At 45.3% G+C, this 14147-nt stretch overlaps 1 protein-coding gene across 2 annotated transcripts in view; it reads left to right on the forward strand.

Moving 5' to 3' along the window:
• LOC121299053 (zinc transporter Slc39a7-like) overlaps window positions 1-13694 on the forward strand; it is a 40879-nt gene extending 27185 nt beyond the window's left edge. For both annotated transcript variants that reach the window (XM_041226547.1, XM_041226545.1), the window contains 5 exons: window positions 460-543; window positions 10812-10946; window positions 12291-12413; window positions 12522-12718; window positions 12946-13694. In XM_041226547.1, the coding sequence (XP_041082481.1) occupies window positions 460-543; window positions 10812-10946; window positions 12291-12413; window positions 12522-12718; window positions 12946-13197 (791 nt within the window). In that variant the 3' untranslated portion in view covers window positions 13198-13694. The remainder of the gene's footprint in view (window positions 1-459; window positions 544-10811; window positions 10947-12290; window positions 12414-12521; window positions 12719-12945) is intronic.
• The last annotated feature ends 453 nt before the right edge of the window (window positions 13695-14147 follow it).

Consider the following 14147-nt stretch of genomic DNA (forward strand, 5'->3'; position numbering starts at 1 on the left):
GCACTGCATGAGTACTGCACCCCTCACCCCCCCAGGCACTGCATGAGTACTGCACCCCTCACCCCCCAGGCACTGCATGAGTACTGCACCCCTCACCCCCCCAGGCACTGCATGAGTAATGCACCCCTCACCCCCCCAGGCACTGCATGAGTACTGCACCCCTCGCCTCCCAGGCACTGCACCCCTCACTCTCCAGGCACTGCATGAGTACTGCACCCCTCACCCCCCAGGCACTGCGTGAGTACTGCACCCCTCACCCCCCAGGCACTGCGTGAGTACTGCACCCCTCACCCCCCAGGCACTGCGTGAGTACTGCACCCATCACCCCCCAGGCACGGTGTGAGTACTGCACCCTTCACCCCCCAGGCACTGAACCCCTCAGTGTGAAAGTAGTGATAGTTGTGACTGTATTGAAACAAATTTGGAAATCTGATTGTCTCTCTCCTCCTCTCCCTGCAGAGCCTCACTCTCACCATGAGGAGGAAGGACACGCCCACTCGCACACTGAGTCACATGACCATGACCATGGCCACTCCCACTCAGGTACGATCCAGCTATAAATCATCAATTTTTAAAACCATAATTTTGAAAGTAAAATCTAAAACGTAAACCCTGTTTTACCAGCCTGTACCCCGATCTGATACACCCTGAGAAGCCGCGGCATAAGTCTTTGCAGTCCAGTTATTCAGCGCTTGTCAGGCGTGTCGTGTCCAATTTATTTTCACACACTCTGTTTATTTTACATGCACTGTTTAAAATATGTTTTCAGAGTAAAACAGGTTTAAAAGGCATTGAATCGCAAAAGTACACTCAGTACAGTATCTACAGCCAAGCCCCACCCCTTGTTCGCAGTATTTTTCACATACCTCTTTATAGACGTGCATACTGAAATTCTCTCCTGATCACTTGTTTTATCACCAAACTCCTCAATAATGCAATTCGTCATTATTTTATTACTATAACATCTCAAAAAGGTCTGCAAATGTCCGTGCTATTCTTTGAGCGCTAGATGCAGAAGCAGCTACCTCCTTTGTTATGTTAGTGTCTCTCTAGTGCATTGGGCTATGAGATACGGCCCTTTTTTTCGGTTTCATTCGGCTCCTAACGGTCTCACTTGGCCATTGAAAGGTTTTCTCTGCTTATTTCCAGAAACATGCGTTTTACATCTTTTTGATCTGTCAGACAGGGTCCGACATCGGACTGGAAAGGGAAAATTGTAATGTCGGACCTGGTCTGACATAGGAACGCAAATGGTTAATTTTACAAAAGAACATAAGAGTTTGAGAACGAGAAAAGGCCCATCAAGGCTCGTCCCTTGTTAGCACACTGTTCTCCCATACTGGGGGGGAACTCATTTTAAAACACAGAATCTGTTTATTTTTTATGTTCCCAGTGTTTTAGATGCTGCTACTTCACCTGGCAGGCTATTCCATGCATTTATAAATCCTCTTGTATAAAAAAGTGCTTCCTACCTTATGTTCTAAACTCACTTTCTCAGCTTCCACTTGTACCCTCTTGTTCTTCTCTCTGTGCCAAACTTGTATTGTCTTGAGTTAACTTTATCTGTACCATTTATCAAATCTCATAAAGTGCATTGCAATAATCAATTCTAGATGAAACAAAGGCATGGATTAGTCTTTCAGCATCAGATACAGAAATACGTTTAGATGTATTTCTCAAATGATAAAATGATACTTTGGTTCTATCAGAATTCAACATTCAGCAGGTCTGAGCATCCAGAGGTAAGCAGCTAATAGCAGCCCAGCGGGAGTATTTCCTGGCTTAAACCTTCTCAGACTGTGAAAAGTCAACCATTTTGAAAGCCGACTGACATGACTTTAGAGCATGTTTCAGACCAAATATCTACTTGAAGTATACAGTATTATACATTTGTAAAAAGTGGCTGCTCAGTGGATTACTAAGTAGTAATTCTGTTCTTTGATCAAGTATACCCACACTGACCTAGTTTGAATGTGACAAGTTAAAAAAATCCACTTGAAAATTGTCTTGTTTTGTAAGTGTAATTTACTGATCTCCTACTTAAAATATGTAAAGTTGTACTTACAAACCTTAGGAAAAGGAATCTGAAATCATTTTTTTTAAAATCATGTATGGTCTCGATTTTACACAGTTGTTTGACAAGTGTGTGTTTTTACCTTTTTTGAGAAGTGATTGGTTTTAGCTTATGTGAGTTAGTGTATATATATCTATATATCCATATATGTGATACCTTTTTCAAAGAGGAGTGTCTGTAGAACCTTTGATGGCGTGGTCTACGGTAATCTTGAGTAAACACTGCAACTATAGATACTGAAATGTTGCAGCGTGTCCAAAAACTCAACTTTATTGATTAGGAGCTTTAGTGAAATACAATTTGATTGGCTTGTCATGCCTGAAGTATTCACACAGATGTTTCGCTACAGTAAATGTTTTGTTTGTTTTATAAACATTCTGGGTGATTTGGTGTGCTGTCTGGTAATTCTTTGTGGTTGTCAAATCGCTCAGCAGAAAAAAATGAATAAAATAGCAATATTGCTCTTGAACTACAGACCGGATTAAGTGCTGTTTGTTTGAATGGCTGAAGTCTGACAAAGATTTTTATGCTAATTTGAAAACAAATAAAATGCTTTTCACAGCGCTGTGTGCAATTGTGTCATCAGATGAATTTGTCTGAAATTATAATGGCTGTCTGCAAAGGGTTAAAGGCAAATATAGGTGAGTATCATCAGCGTGGCAATGGAGGTTCACTCCATGTCTTCGGATAATGTCACCTAAAGGTAGCATAACGAAAATAACAAAGGATCTGAATGGAGCCCTGTGGAACACTGTAAACAACTTCAGAGATGTCATTATTTTTACCTGTTTTCATAGCTCATTCAGTCCTGGGATCAGTCTGGTTCTCTGTACCTTTTGAGTGCAATGATTTTTATAGTGAGGTGACCAAAACTGCACCTGTATCCTAGGTGGGGTCTAACTAGGGCACTGTATAATCTTACATGCCTCTCTAGACTTGTATTCCATGCTTTTTGCAATGTAGCCTAACAATCTCTTTGCTTTGTAATTGCCTCCCCACATTGGTGAGACTTTTAATGATGACTCTGTGCTGCAAAGTGGTTTGCAGTATGTGTAGAGGTGAAGCAGTGCTCAGTAATAACAAACACAACACCGTTCACGATCCAAACAGCTGTTTTTTCAGCTGAATTTCTGGTGGCAACTATAAATAATAGTGACTCGAGTTCAGTCCAGAAATAATAAACACGAATTGAATACACTTAACACAAACAAGATCACAAGTCCAGAGTGAGTGCTGTTAGTGTAGGCGGTGAAATACAGTTATTGTGCACAGTGGTGAAGTGAAGTCTGCGTTTGGAAACTGGGTCCTAGCAACAGCTTCTGGATAGTTTACCCATCTAATAATGACAAACAAAACAATTACAAGACTTGACAAAACAAAACACAAACACTCCTGCTTAGTACAGCTGTTTTTTCTCTGTTGGTATCCATAACACAAGGAACAGATTGCTTGGCCGCACACCCTGATATACCTTCGGTCCCGCCGCCTTCAGTAGCGAGTGCAATCGCGTATCCTCCAATCCATGACTGACATCGCCTACCGCATTAAGGCGATGACTTCTGGCATTGTGACCCCGCCCCCTTTCTGGATGGCTGACTTCCAACTGACCTTGGAATGAATTGCCAAACCATCCAGACCGGTGCACACTGTTCCTATTGTACAGCACCCTCACAGGTCAGGAGGGGGATTGTTGACTAGGATTAATTCGCTGTGTCACACTCCACTGTAACCCCGAGATCCTTTTCAAAGTCCTTGGCCCCTATTTCCATCCTTTTCCTTTTATACCTATAGCATGGCTTATTACACCCAATATCCAGTACTTTACATTTCTTAACAGTAAAATTAATTTGCCACAAGTTTGCTTAGTTTCAGAGCAGGTCTCAATCCCTTTGCATTAGCTGGGCTGTGGATTCAGAGTCCACTAATCCCCCAAGTTTGGTGTTATTTAACAATCCTGCAATATGTATCTTGGTCCAAGTCATTTATATAAATGAGGAACAGTGAGAGTCCAAGTACAGACCCTTGTGGTACCGCACTAAGTACAATCCCCCAATCTGAGCAAGCTCTCTTTCAGTTCCTCTGGCAGTGCGCTCAGTGAAGCTCTCTTTCAGTTCCTCTGGCAGTGCGCTCAGTGAAGCTCTCTTTCAGTTCCTCTGGCAGTGCGCTCAGTGAAGCTCTCTTTCAGTTCCTCTGGCAGTGCGCTCAGTGAAGCTCTCTTTCAGTTCCTCTGGCAGTGCGCTCAGTGAAGCTCTCTTTCAGTTCCTCTGGCAGTGCGCTCAGTGAAGCTCTCTTTCAGTTCCTCTGGCAGTGAGCTCAGTGAAGCTCTCTTTCAGTTCCTCTGGCAGTGAGCTCAGTGAAGCTCTCTTTCAGTTCCTCTGGCAGTGCGCTCAGTGAAGCTCTCTTTCAGTTCCTCTGGCAGTGAGCTCAGTGAAGCTCTCTTTCAGTTCCTCTGGCAGTGAGCTCAGTGAAGCTCTCTTTCAGTTCCTCTGGCAGTGAGCTCAGTGAAGCTCTCTTTCAGTTCCTCTGGCAGTGCGCTCAGTGAAGCTCTCTTTCAGTTCCTCTGGCAGTGAGCTCAGTGAAGCTCTCTTTCAGTTCCTCTGGCAGTGAGCTCAGTGAAGCTCTCTTTCAGTTCCTCTGGCAGTGCGCTCAGTGAAGCTCTCTTTCAGTTCCTCTGGCAGTGCGCTCAGTGAAGCTCTCTTTCAGTTCCTCTGGCAGTGCGCTCAGTGAAGCTCTCTTTCAGTTCCTCTGGCAGTGAGCTCAGTGAAGCTCTCTTTCAGTTCCTCTGGCAGTGCGCTCAGTGAAGCTCTCTTTCAGTTCCTCTGGCAGTGAGCTCAGTGAAGCTCTCTTTCAGTTCCTCTGGCAGTGAGCTCAGTGAAGCTCTCTTTCAGTTCCTCTGGCAGTGAGCTCAGTGAAGCTCTCTTTCAGTTCCTCTGGCAGTGAGCTCAGTGAAGCTCTCTTTCAGTTCCTCTGGCAGTGAGCTCAGTGAAGCTCTCTTTCAGTTCCTCTGGCAGTGAGCTCAGTGAAGCTCTCTTTCAGTTCCTCTGGCAGTGAGCTCAGTGAAGCTCTCTTTCAGTTCCTCTGGCAGTGCGCTCAGTGAAGCTCTCTTTCAGTTCCTCTGGCAGTGAGCTCAGTGAAGCTCTCTTTCAGTTCCTCTGGCAGTGAGCTCAGTGAAGCTCTCTTTCAGTTCCTCTGGCAGTGCGCTCAGTGAAGCTCTCTTTCAGTTCCTCTGGCAGTGAGCTCAGTGAAGCTCTCTTTCAGTTCCTCTGGCAGTGCGCTCAGTGAAGCTCTCTTTCAGTTCCTCTGGCAGTGAGCTCAGTGAAGCTCTCTTTCAGTTCCTCTGGCAGTGCGCTCAGTGAAGCTCTCTTTCAGTTCCTCTGGCAGTGCGCTCAGTGAAGCTCTCTTTCAGTTCCTCTGGCAGTGCGCTCAGTGAAGCTCTCTTTCAGTTCCTCTGGCAGTGCGCTCAGTGAAGCTCTCTTTCAGTTCCTCTGGCAGTGAGCTCAGTGAAGCTCTCTTTCAGTTCCTCTGGCAGTGAGCTCAGTGAAGCTCTCTTTCAGTTCCTCTGGCAGTGAGCTCAGTGAAGCTCTCTTTCAGTTCCTCTGGCAGTGCGCTCAGTGAAGCTCTCTTTCAGTTCCTCTGGCAGTGCGCTCAGTGAAGCTCTCTTTCAGTTCCTCTGGCAGTGCGCTCAGTGAAGCTCTCTTTCAGTTCCTCTGGCAGTGAGCTCAGTGAAGCTCTCTTTCAGTTCCTCTGGCAGTGCGCTCAGTGAAGCTCTCTTTCAGTTCCTCTGGCAGTGCGCTCAGTGAAGCTCTCTTTCAGTTCCTCTGGCAGTGAGCTCAGTGAAGCTCTCTTTCAGTTCCTCTGGCAGTGAGCTCAGTGAAGCTCTCTTTCAGTTCCTCTGGCAGTGAGCTCAGTGAAGCTCTCTTTCAGTTCCTCTGGCAGTGCGCTCAGTGAAGCTCTCTTTCAGTTCCTCTGGCAGTGCGCTCAGTGAAGCTCTCTTTCAGTTCCTCTGGCAGTGCGCTCAGTGGTTTCGTGATTTTGTAGTACAGCAAGTCACTTAATGAAAAATCTCTCACCCGTATTTTAAATTTGGCTGAGTGTATAGATTGTATAGACTGTGTTTTTAGTGTTATAGGCTGTGACAGGATGGCCGGGTGGATAGAGATGCAGTAACTGCAGGTTTCAGTGTGGTTTGTGGGAGGATGACTGGCTAAAACAAAACACATCTCGCAGAGCAAAATAAAGGTTGGAACAAAACAATTAGGTACCACAAAATTAACAAAAAGAACCCTTGCCAAGCTGTGCTATCGTGGTGAAGTTGCAAACAAACGTTCAGGAGCATGTATCTCTCCCAGGCAGTCCCAAACAATGGAGCTCCTGCCTCTTAAATACCATGTGGCCAGTGTTGATTGACAATTAATAATTCAGTCAAACCTGACTACATTCTGCACATGTATTTGGCAGAGCTAGGAATTAACCCTGTCCCTGCAAACCACCACCACCACCACAAGCACACTAAAATCAAGCAGGGCTGTGTTTATTTATAAACTATACATCATTTACACATACAGGGCTTCTGCCCTGCCACACAGGACTATACCATTAGTATTAACATGTTGAGTTGATCTAATAAACCATGCAGGCCCGATAACAAACAAACACAGCAGCTGTGCACGTTCCTGATCCTTTACAAACTGTACCAGCAATAACAAACACAGCAGCTGTGCACGTTCCTGATCCTTTACAAACTGTACCAGCAATAACAAACACAGCAGCTGTGCACGTTCCTGATCCTTTACAAACTGTACCAGCAATAACAAACACAGCAGCTGTGCACGTTCCTGATCCTTTACAAACTGTACCAGCAATAACAAACACAGCAGCTGTGCACGTTCCTGATCCTTTACAAACTGTACCAGCAATAACAAACACAGCAGCTGTGCACGTTCCTGATCCTTTACAAACTGTACCAGCAATAACAAACACAGCAGCTGTGCACGTTCCTGATCCTTTACAAACTGTACCAGCAATAACAAACACAGCAGCTGTGCACGTTCCTGATCCTTTACAAACTGTACCAGCAATAACAAACACAGCAGCTGTGCACGTTCCTGATCCTTTACAAACTGTACCAGCAATAACAAACACAGCAGCTGTGCACGTTCCTGATCCTTTACAAACTGTACCAGCAATAACAAACACAGCAGCTGTGCACGTTCCTGATCCTTTACAAACTGTACCAGCAATAACAAACACAGCAGCTGTGCACGTTCCTGATCCTTTACAAACTGTACCAGCAATAACAAACACAGCAGCTGTGCACGTTCCTGATCCTTTACAAACTGTACCAGCAATAACAAACACAGCAGCTGTGCACGTTCCTGATCCTTTACAAACTGTACCAGCAATAACAAACACAGCAGCTGTGCACGTTCCTGATCCTTTACAAACTGTACCAGCAATAACAAACACAGCAGCTGTGCACGTTCCTGATCCTTTACAAACTGTACCAGCAATAACAAACACAGCAGCTGTGCACGTTCCTGATACCAGCAATAACAAACACAGCAGCTGTGCACGTTCCTGATCCTTTACAAACTGTACCAGCAATAACAAACACAGCAGCTGTGCACGTTCCTGATCCTTTACAAACTGTACCAGCAATAACAAACACAGCAGCTGTGCACGTTCCTGATCCTTTACAAACTGTACCAGCAATAACAAACACAGCAGCTGTGCACGTTCCTGAGCTGTGCCGTTCCTGATCCCTGTACCAGCAATAACAAACACAGCAGCTGTGCACGTTCCTGATCCTTTACAAACTGTACCAGCAATAACAAACACAGCAGCTGTGCACGTTCCTGATCCTTTACAAACTGTACCAGCAATAACAAACACAGCAGCTGTGCACGTTCCTGATCCTTTACAAACTGTACCAGCAATAACAAACACAGCAGCTGTGCACGTTCCTGATCCTTTACAAACTGTACCAGCAATAACAAACACAGCAGCTGTGCACGTTCCTGATCCTTTACAAACTGTACCAGCAATAACAAACACAGCAGCTGTGCACGTTCCTGATCCTTTACAAACTGTACCAGCAATAACAAACACAGCAGCTGTGCACGTTCCTGATCCTTTACAAACTGTACCAGCAATAACAAACACAGCAGCTGTGCACGTTCCTGATCCTTTACAAACTGTACCAGCAATAACAAACACAGCAGCTGTGCACGTTCCTGATCCTTTACAAACTGTACCAGCAATAACAAACACAGCAGCTGTGCACGTTCCTGATCCTTTACAAACTGTACCAGCAATAACAAACACAGCAGCTGTGCACGTTCCTGATCCTTTACAAACTGTACCAGCAATAACAAACACAGCAGCTGTGCACGTTCCTGATCCTTTACAAACTGTACCAGCAATAACAAACACAGCAGCTGTGCACGTTCCTGATCCTTTACAAACTGTACCAGCAATAACAAACACAGCAGCTGTGCACGTTCCTGATCCTTTACAAACTGTACCAGCAATAACAAACACAGCAGCTGTGCACGTTCCTGATCCTTTACAAACTGTACCAGCAATAACAAACACAGCAGCTGTGCACGTTCCTGATCCTTTACAAACTGTACCAGCAATAACAAACACAGCAGCTGTGCACGTTCCTGATCCTTTACAAACTGTACCAGCAATAACAAACACAGCAGCTGTGCACGTTCCTGATCCTTTACAAACTGTACCAGCAATAACAAACACAGCAGCTGTGCACGTTCCTGATCCTTTACAAACTGTACCAGCAATAACAAACACAGCAGCTGTGCACGTTCCTGATCCTTTACAAACTGTACCAGCAATAACAAACACAGCAGCTGTGCACGTTCCTGATCCTTTACAAACTGTACCAGCAATAACAAACACAGCAGCTGTGCACGTTCCTGATCCTTTACAAACTGTACCAGCAATAACAAACACAGCAGCTGTGCACGTTCCTGATCCTTTACAAACTGTACCAGCAATAACAAACACAGCAGCTGTGCACGTTCCTGATCCTTTACAAACTGTACCAGCAATAACAAACACAGCAGCTGTGCACGTTCCTGATCCTTTACAAACTGTACCAGCAATAACAAACACAGCAGCTGTGCACGTTCCTGATCCTTTACAACCTGTACCAGCAATAACAAACACAGCAGCTGTGCACGTTCCTGATCCTTTACAAACTGTACCAGCAATAACAAACACAGCAGCTGTGCACGTTCCTGATCCTTTACAAACTGTACCAGCAATAACAAACACAGCAGCTGTGCACGTTCCTGATCCTTTACAAACTGTACCAGCAATAACAAACACAGCAGCTGTGCACGTTCCTGATCCTTTACAAACTGTACCAGCAATAACAAACACAGCAGCTGTGCACGTTCCTGATCCTTTACAAACTGTACCAGCAATAACAAACACAGCAGCTGTGCACGTTCCTGATCCTTTACAAACTGTACCAGCAATAACAAACACAGCAGCTGTGCACGTTCCTGATCCTTTACAAACTGTACCAGCAATAACAAACACAGCAGCTGTGCACGTTCCTGATCCTTTACAAACTGTACCAGCAATAACAAACACAGCAGCTGTGCACGTTCCTGATCCTTTACAAACTGTACCAGCAATAACAAACACAGCAGCTGTGCACGTTCCTGATCCTTTACAAACTGTACCAGCAATAACAAACACAGCAGCTGTGCACGTTCCTGATCCTTTACAAACTGTACCAGCAATAACAAACACAGCAGCTGTGCACGTTCCTGATCCTTTACAAACTGTACCAGCAATAACAAACACAGCAGCTGTGCACGTTCCTGATCCTTTACAAACTGTACCAGCAATAACAAACACAGCAGCTGTGCACGTTCCTGATCCTTTACAAACTGTACCAGCAATAACAAACACAGCAGCTGTGCACGTTCCTGATCCTTTACAAACTGTACCAGCAATAACAAACACAGCAGCTGTGCACGTTCCTGATCCTTTACAAACTGTACCAGCAATAACAAACACAGCAGCTGTGCACGTTCCTGATCCTTTACAAACTGTACCAGCAATAACAAACACAGCAGCTGTGCACGTTCCTGATCCTTTACAAACTGTACCAGCAATAACAAACACAGCAGCTGTGCACGTTCCTGATCCTTTACAAACTGTACCAGCAATAACAAACACAGCAGCTGTGCACGTTCCTGATCCTTTACAAACTGTACCAGCAATAACAAACACAGCAGCTGTGCACGTTCCTGATCCTTTACAAACTGTACCAGCAATAACAAACACAGCAGCTGTGCACGTTCCTGATCCTTTACAAACTACCCAACAGTAATGATAGACAAAATGACTACAGAAATTATTATTTAAAGAAAACTTCTCTCCCCAAAGGACCACATGAAATACAGCCCTTCACTTCTACCACATGCACACAGTGTGGTACATCACTGACAACCCCCTGATCGCCGCACCCAGTTGTTTTTAGGGGTGATCCCGGGATCGCCAGGCAGGGGTCACTGATGCAATTGGGGGAGTTCCAGCTGAGGCTCATCAGGGTGTTGGCTGGTGAAGCCAGCCTGTTGTTTAAGATGTTTTATGTAGACCCCAATATTGATGTGGTACAAATTCTAATGCTAACTAGTTTTGGATGTGCATATGTGTGAAAATAGATAATAATTGAACACTCTTCCCCCTCTCTGTGCAGGTGGTGATCATTCTCACTTGATGTCGGTGGGTCTGTGGGTGCTCGCTGGCATCGTGGCTTTCCTGGTGGTCGAGAAGTTTGTGAGACACATCAAGGGGGGCCACTCCCACTCCCACTCCCACTCCCACGCACATGGTAAGCCATCCTCCAGTGTGGCTTAAAGGACTTTTAAACAGTTCTCTGCCATGCACATTCATCATTATACAGATCAAATGTGCAGTTTTTAAAGAAACGCATGTGTGAACAAGCTGGCTGGTTGAACAAATGAACAGGTTGAACAAAACGCTGAACAAAACCAATTGCGCATTGGCCAAAATAGACAGACAGTGGACAAACCCCAAACGAGTAGCAATTGCTATTATAGAGTTATGATTTTATTTTCTTTCTCCTCCTCTCTCCCGTTCTCCACTGCGAACACACCAACCCCGAATGAGTGAAACACTGCATCTTTTATGCAGCTGTACTGAGACTCAATTCCTAATCAGTCGTTCAATTGAAATCTTGTTACATTTGCATGTGAACTAATTGTGCTCCCTGTGCTTCCATACTAATACCTTCTATAATCTGCACGTAGAGTGATTGCGCAATCGCCGTGCCTAAATACAAATAAACATTTTAAATCACTAGTGATAACACACACTCTGTGCACCAATACATACACACATACATATGTAATAATATGTAATCTCTTCATTTTTTTTTAGCACCTTTCATAATGAACCACTATCACAGAGGTAGGCTGTGATCTGACAACATAAAATACAAAATACGCACAGGGCAGGGCCGCCCCGCCACAGCATGTCATAGCAAATGTGCTTTCAATTTAAAACATGATATCTGATACAACACCAGGCTACAAAAATCTGTTTGCAAGCATTTCTTTCAGTTAGCATTGCACTTCCTGGGTCGTTTCACCGTTTGTCAATCTTACACGTTGATGTATTTTGTTTGCAATAATAGTAAGCAAGTTATACCAGTGTAAAATAAAAGTAAACGAGTAACACTGAAAGTAAACTCTACCAAAATGAAAGTAAATACTGTATATACACCTTTAGATCACAGTGGCTTGCTGCAGTATCTTTAATTCTCAATGCATTCACAGACACAAGGGATGTTTACGCGAAATGCAGTTGGATAAAAAGGTCACGACAAACTCCCCACCTCCCCCCCATGACCTGTAAAACAAACATTCCACAGCATCGACATGGTCTACACAGCATGCATACTGAAAGAAACCCCCTAGACAGAACGGAAAACCTGGACGTGCGCAGCCATGGAGCTGAAGGGGTTAAATAAGGGACAGTGAAAACCTTATCTGTAATTTCAATATGATGAGTTCACATATCCGATGGCACCTGAAACCAAATAAATCAGATATGAGACTCGACTGTACTTTATTCATTTAGCTTTCAGGTCAGTTTCAGGGCGCTACAGATCAAGAACCCTTGTATAACCACGCCCCAACCCTTGTCTTTGCAGAGGCTCCCCCAAAAGTGGAGGAGAAACAGGGGAGTGGTGACGAGAAGGAGGGATTGAGACAGAGGAAGAAAGCATCTGCGGAAGAGAAAGAGACAGTCTCAAAGACAGTGGAGAAGAAATCGGGTGAGAATCAATAAATTGATGAAGGCACTAGCTGAAATGCTTGTCGGTTTGATTTGGTCTCTCTTAGTCCCACCTGAGTAACAGAGCTGGGGTTTGCCTCGGTTTCAGATATCAAGGTTTCGGGGTACCTGAACCTGGCCGCTGATTTCACTCACAACTTCACGGATGGCCTGGCGATCGGCGCCTCGTTCCTCGTGAGCCCCGCGGTAGGGGCGGTTACCACGGTGACCATCCTGCTGCACGAGATTCCGCACGAGATCGGAGACTTCGCTATCCTGGTGCAGAGTGGCTGCAGCAAGAGGAAGGTGAGAGATACTGTACCTGAGAGAGAGAGTGTGTGTGTGTGTGTGTGCGTGCGTTTGTGTGTTCATGCCTGTGTGCTGTGTGATTTCCTGTCTGTGTGTTTGTGTTAATTGCCAGCTCCTGGCAGCAGGGGGCACTGTATTAATCCCCAGGTGATGTCTCACCAGCTCCTGATAGCAGTGTGTGTCTATATTGTATTGACCCCCCCCCCTGTCTCCCTGTCCCCCAGGCGATGTCTCTCCAGCTCCTGACAGCAGTGGGCGCTGTGGCGGGGACGGTCTGCTCTCTGCTGGCGGAGGGGGTAGGGGAGGCGGCCACGGCGTGGATCCTGCCGTTCACCGCGGGAGGGTTCATCTACATCGCCACCGTCTCTGTCATCCCCGAGCTGCTGCACGACTCCAAACCAGTGCAGTCCTTACTGGAGATACTGGCCTTGCTCTTCGGGGTGGCCATGATGGTCCTCATCGCAGAGTACGAGTGAGAGCGCCACCTAGCGCACGGGACAAAATCAGAAGGGCAACGCTTCGTTCTGAGTGGCATAAGCAAGTATTTAGTTGCTATGCAATTGCACATGTGTGGTTCACTTCCATGTTAACAGACCGTCAATAGAAATGACATTGGACTGCCTGTGTGTGTTACACTGCTATTGCAATGCTGAGCTCATATTCCTTATGGGTGTTGAGCTGTGTTTACTGTATTGGTCGTTTCCTGCTGCACATATGGAACAGCTTTGTAAACCAAGCTTATTGTAGTTTTGGAGTCATGCTGTTATTGTGTCATTTTTGGTTGGTTACATTCCCCAATGGCATGTCTGTTGACTCTGCATTAACAGGGAACTGAGCTTCAATATGAGGATCAATGCTTATCAATTAAGTAAAGCCTTACCAGATATTACACTCTTATAATTGAGCTTCAGTATGAGGGTCGTGCTTTTCAGTTTCTTATTTATGCCACTCAAAGAAAGTGCTACCATCTGGGGGGGGGGGGGGGGGGGGGGGGGGGGGGGTGGGGGGGGGGGGGGGGGGGGGGGGCTTTTAAAGGGGTGTGTAGGGGTTAGTACACAAATACATGTTTTCAATTGTAAACTGTCGCACATGTAACTAAAGACAATGAAACAAACTTTTAGCTAATGTCAAATAGTGGGGGGGTTGATGCACAAATACAGAGGAGTGAGTGAGGGGGTTGACATACAAATACAAATGTTTTCAATCACAAACTCTCGAATCTAATTTTAAAAAGTTAGCCAGACAAATGTTTTGGCTAGTGCTGTCATCTTTTAAGTGCAAGAGAGATACTGAAGTGTCTGTTTCTTCTTGTGTGTGTGTGTGTGTGTGTTACAAGTGAATAGGTGGTGGGTGGGATTTCTCTTTTTGATGAGAGATGTCATCTCGTGCAGTTTGGGCGAGAGGACAGCAAAGCAACGCTTGTTTG

The sequence above is a fragment of the Polyodon spathula genome, chromosome 24 (genome assembly GCF_017654505.1).
Source record: "Polyodon spathula isolate WHYD16114869_AA chromosome 24, ASM1765450v1, whole genome shotgun sequence".
NCBI lineage: Eukaryota > Metazoa > Chordata > Actinopteri > Acipenseriformes > Polyodontidae > Polyodon > Polyodon spathula.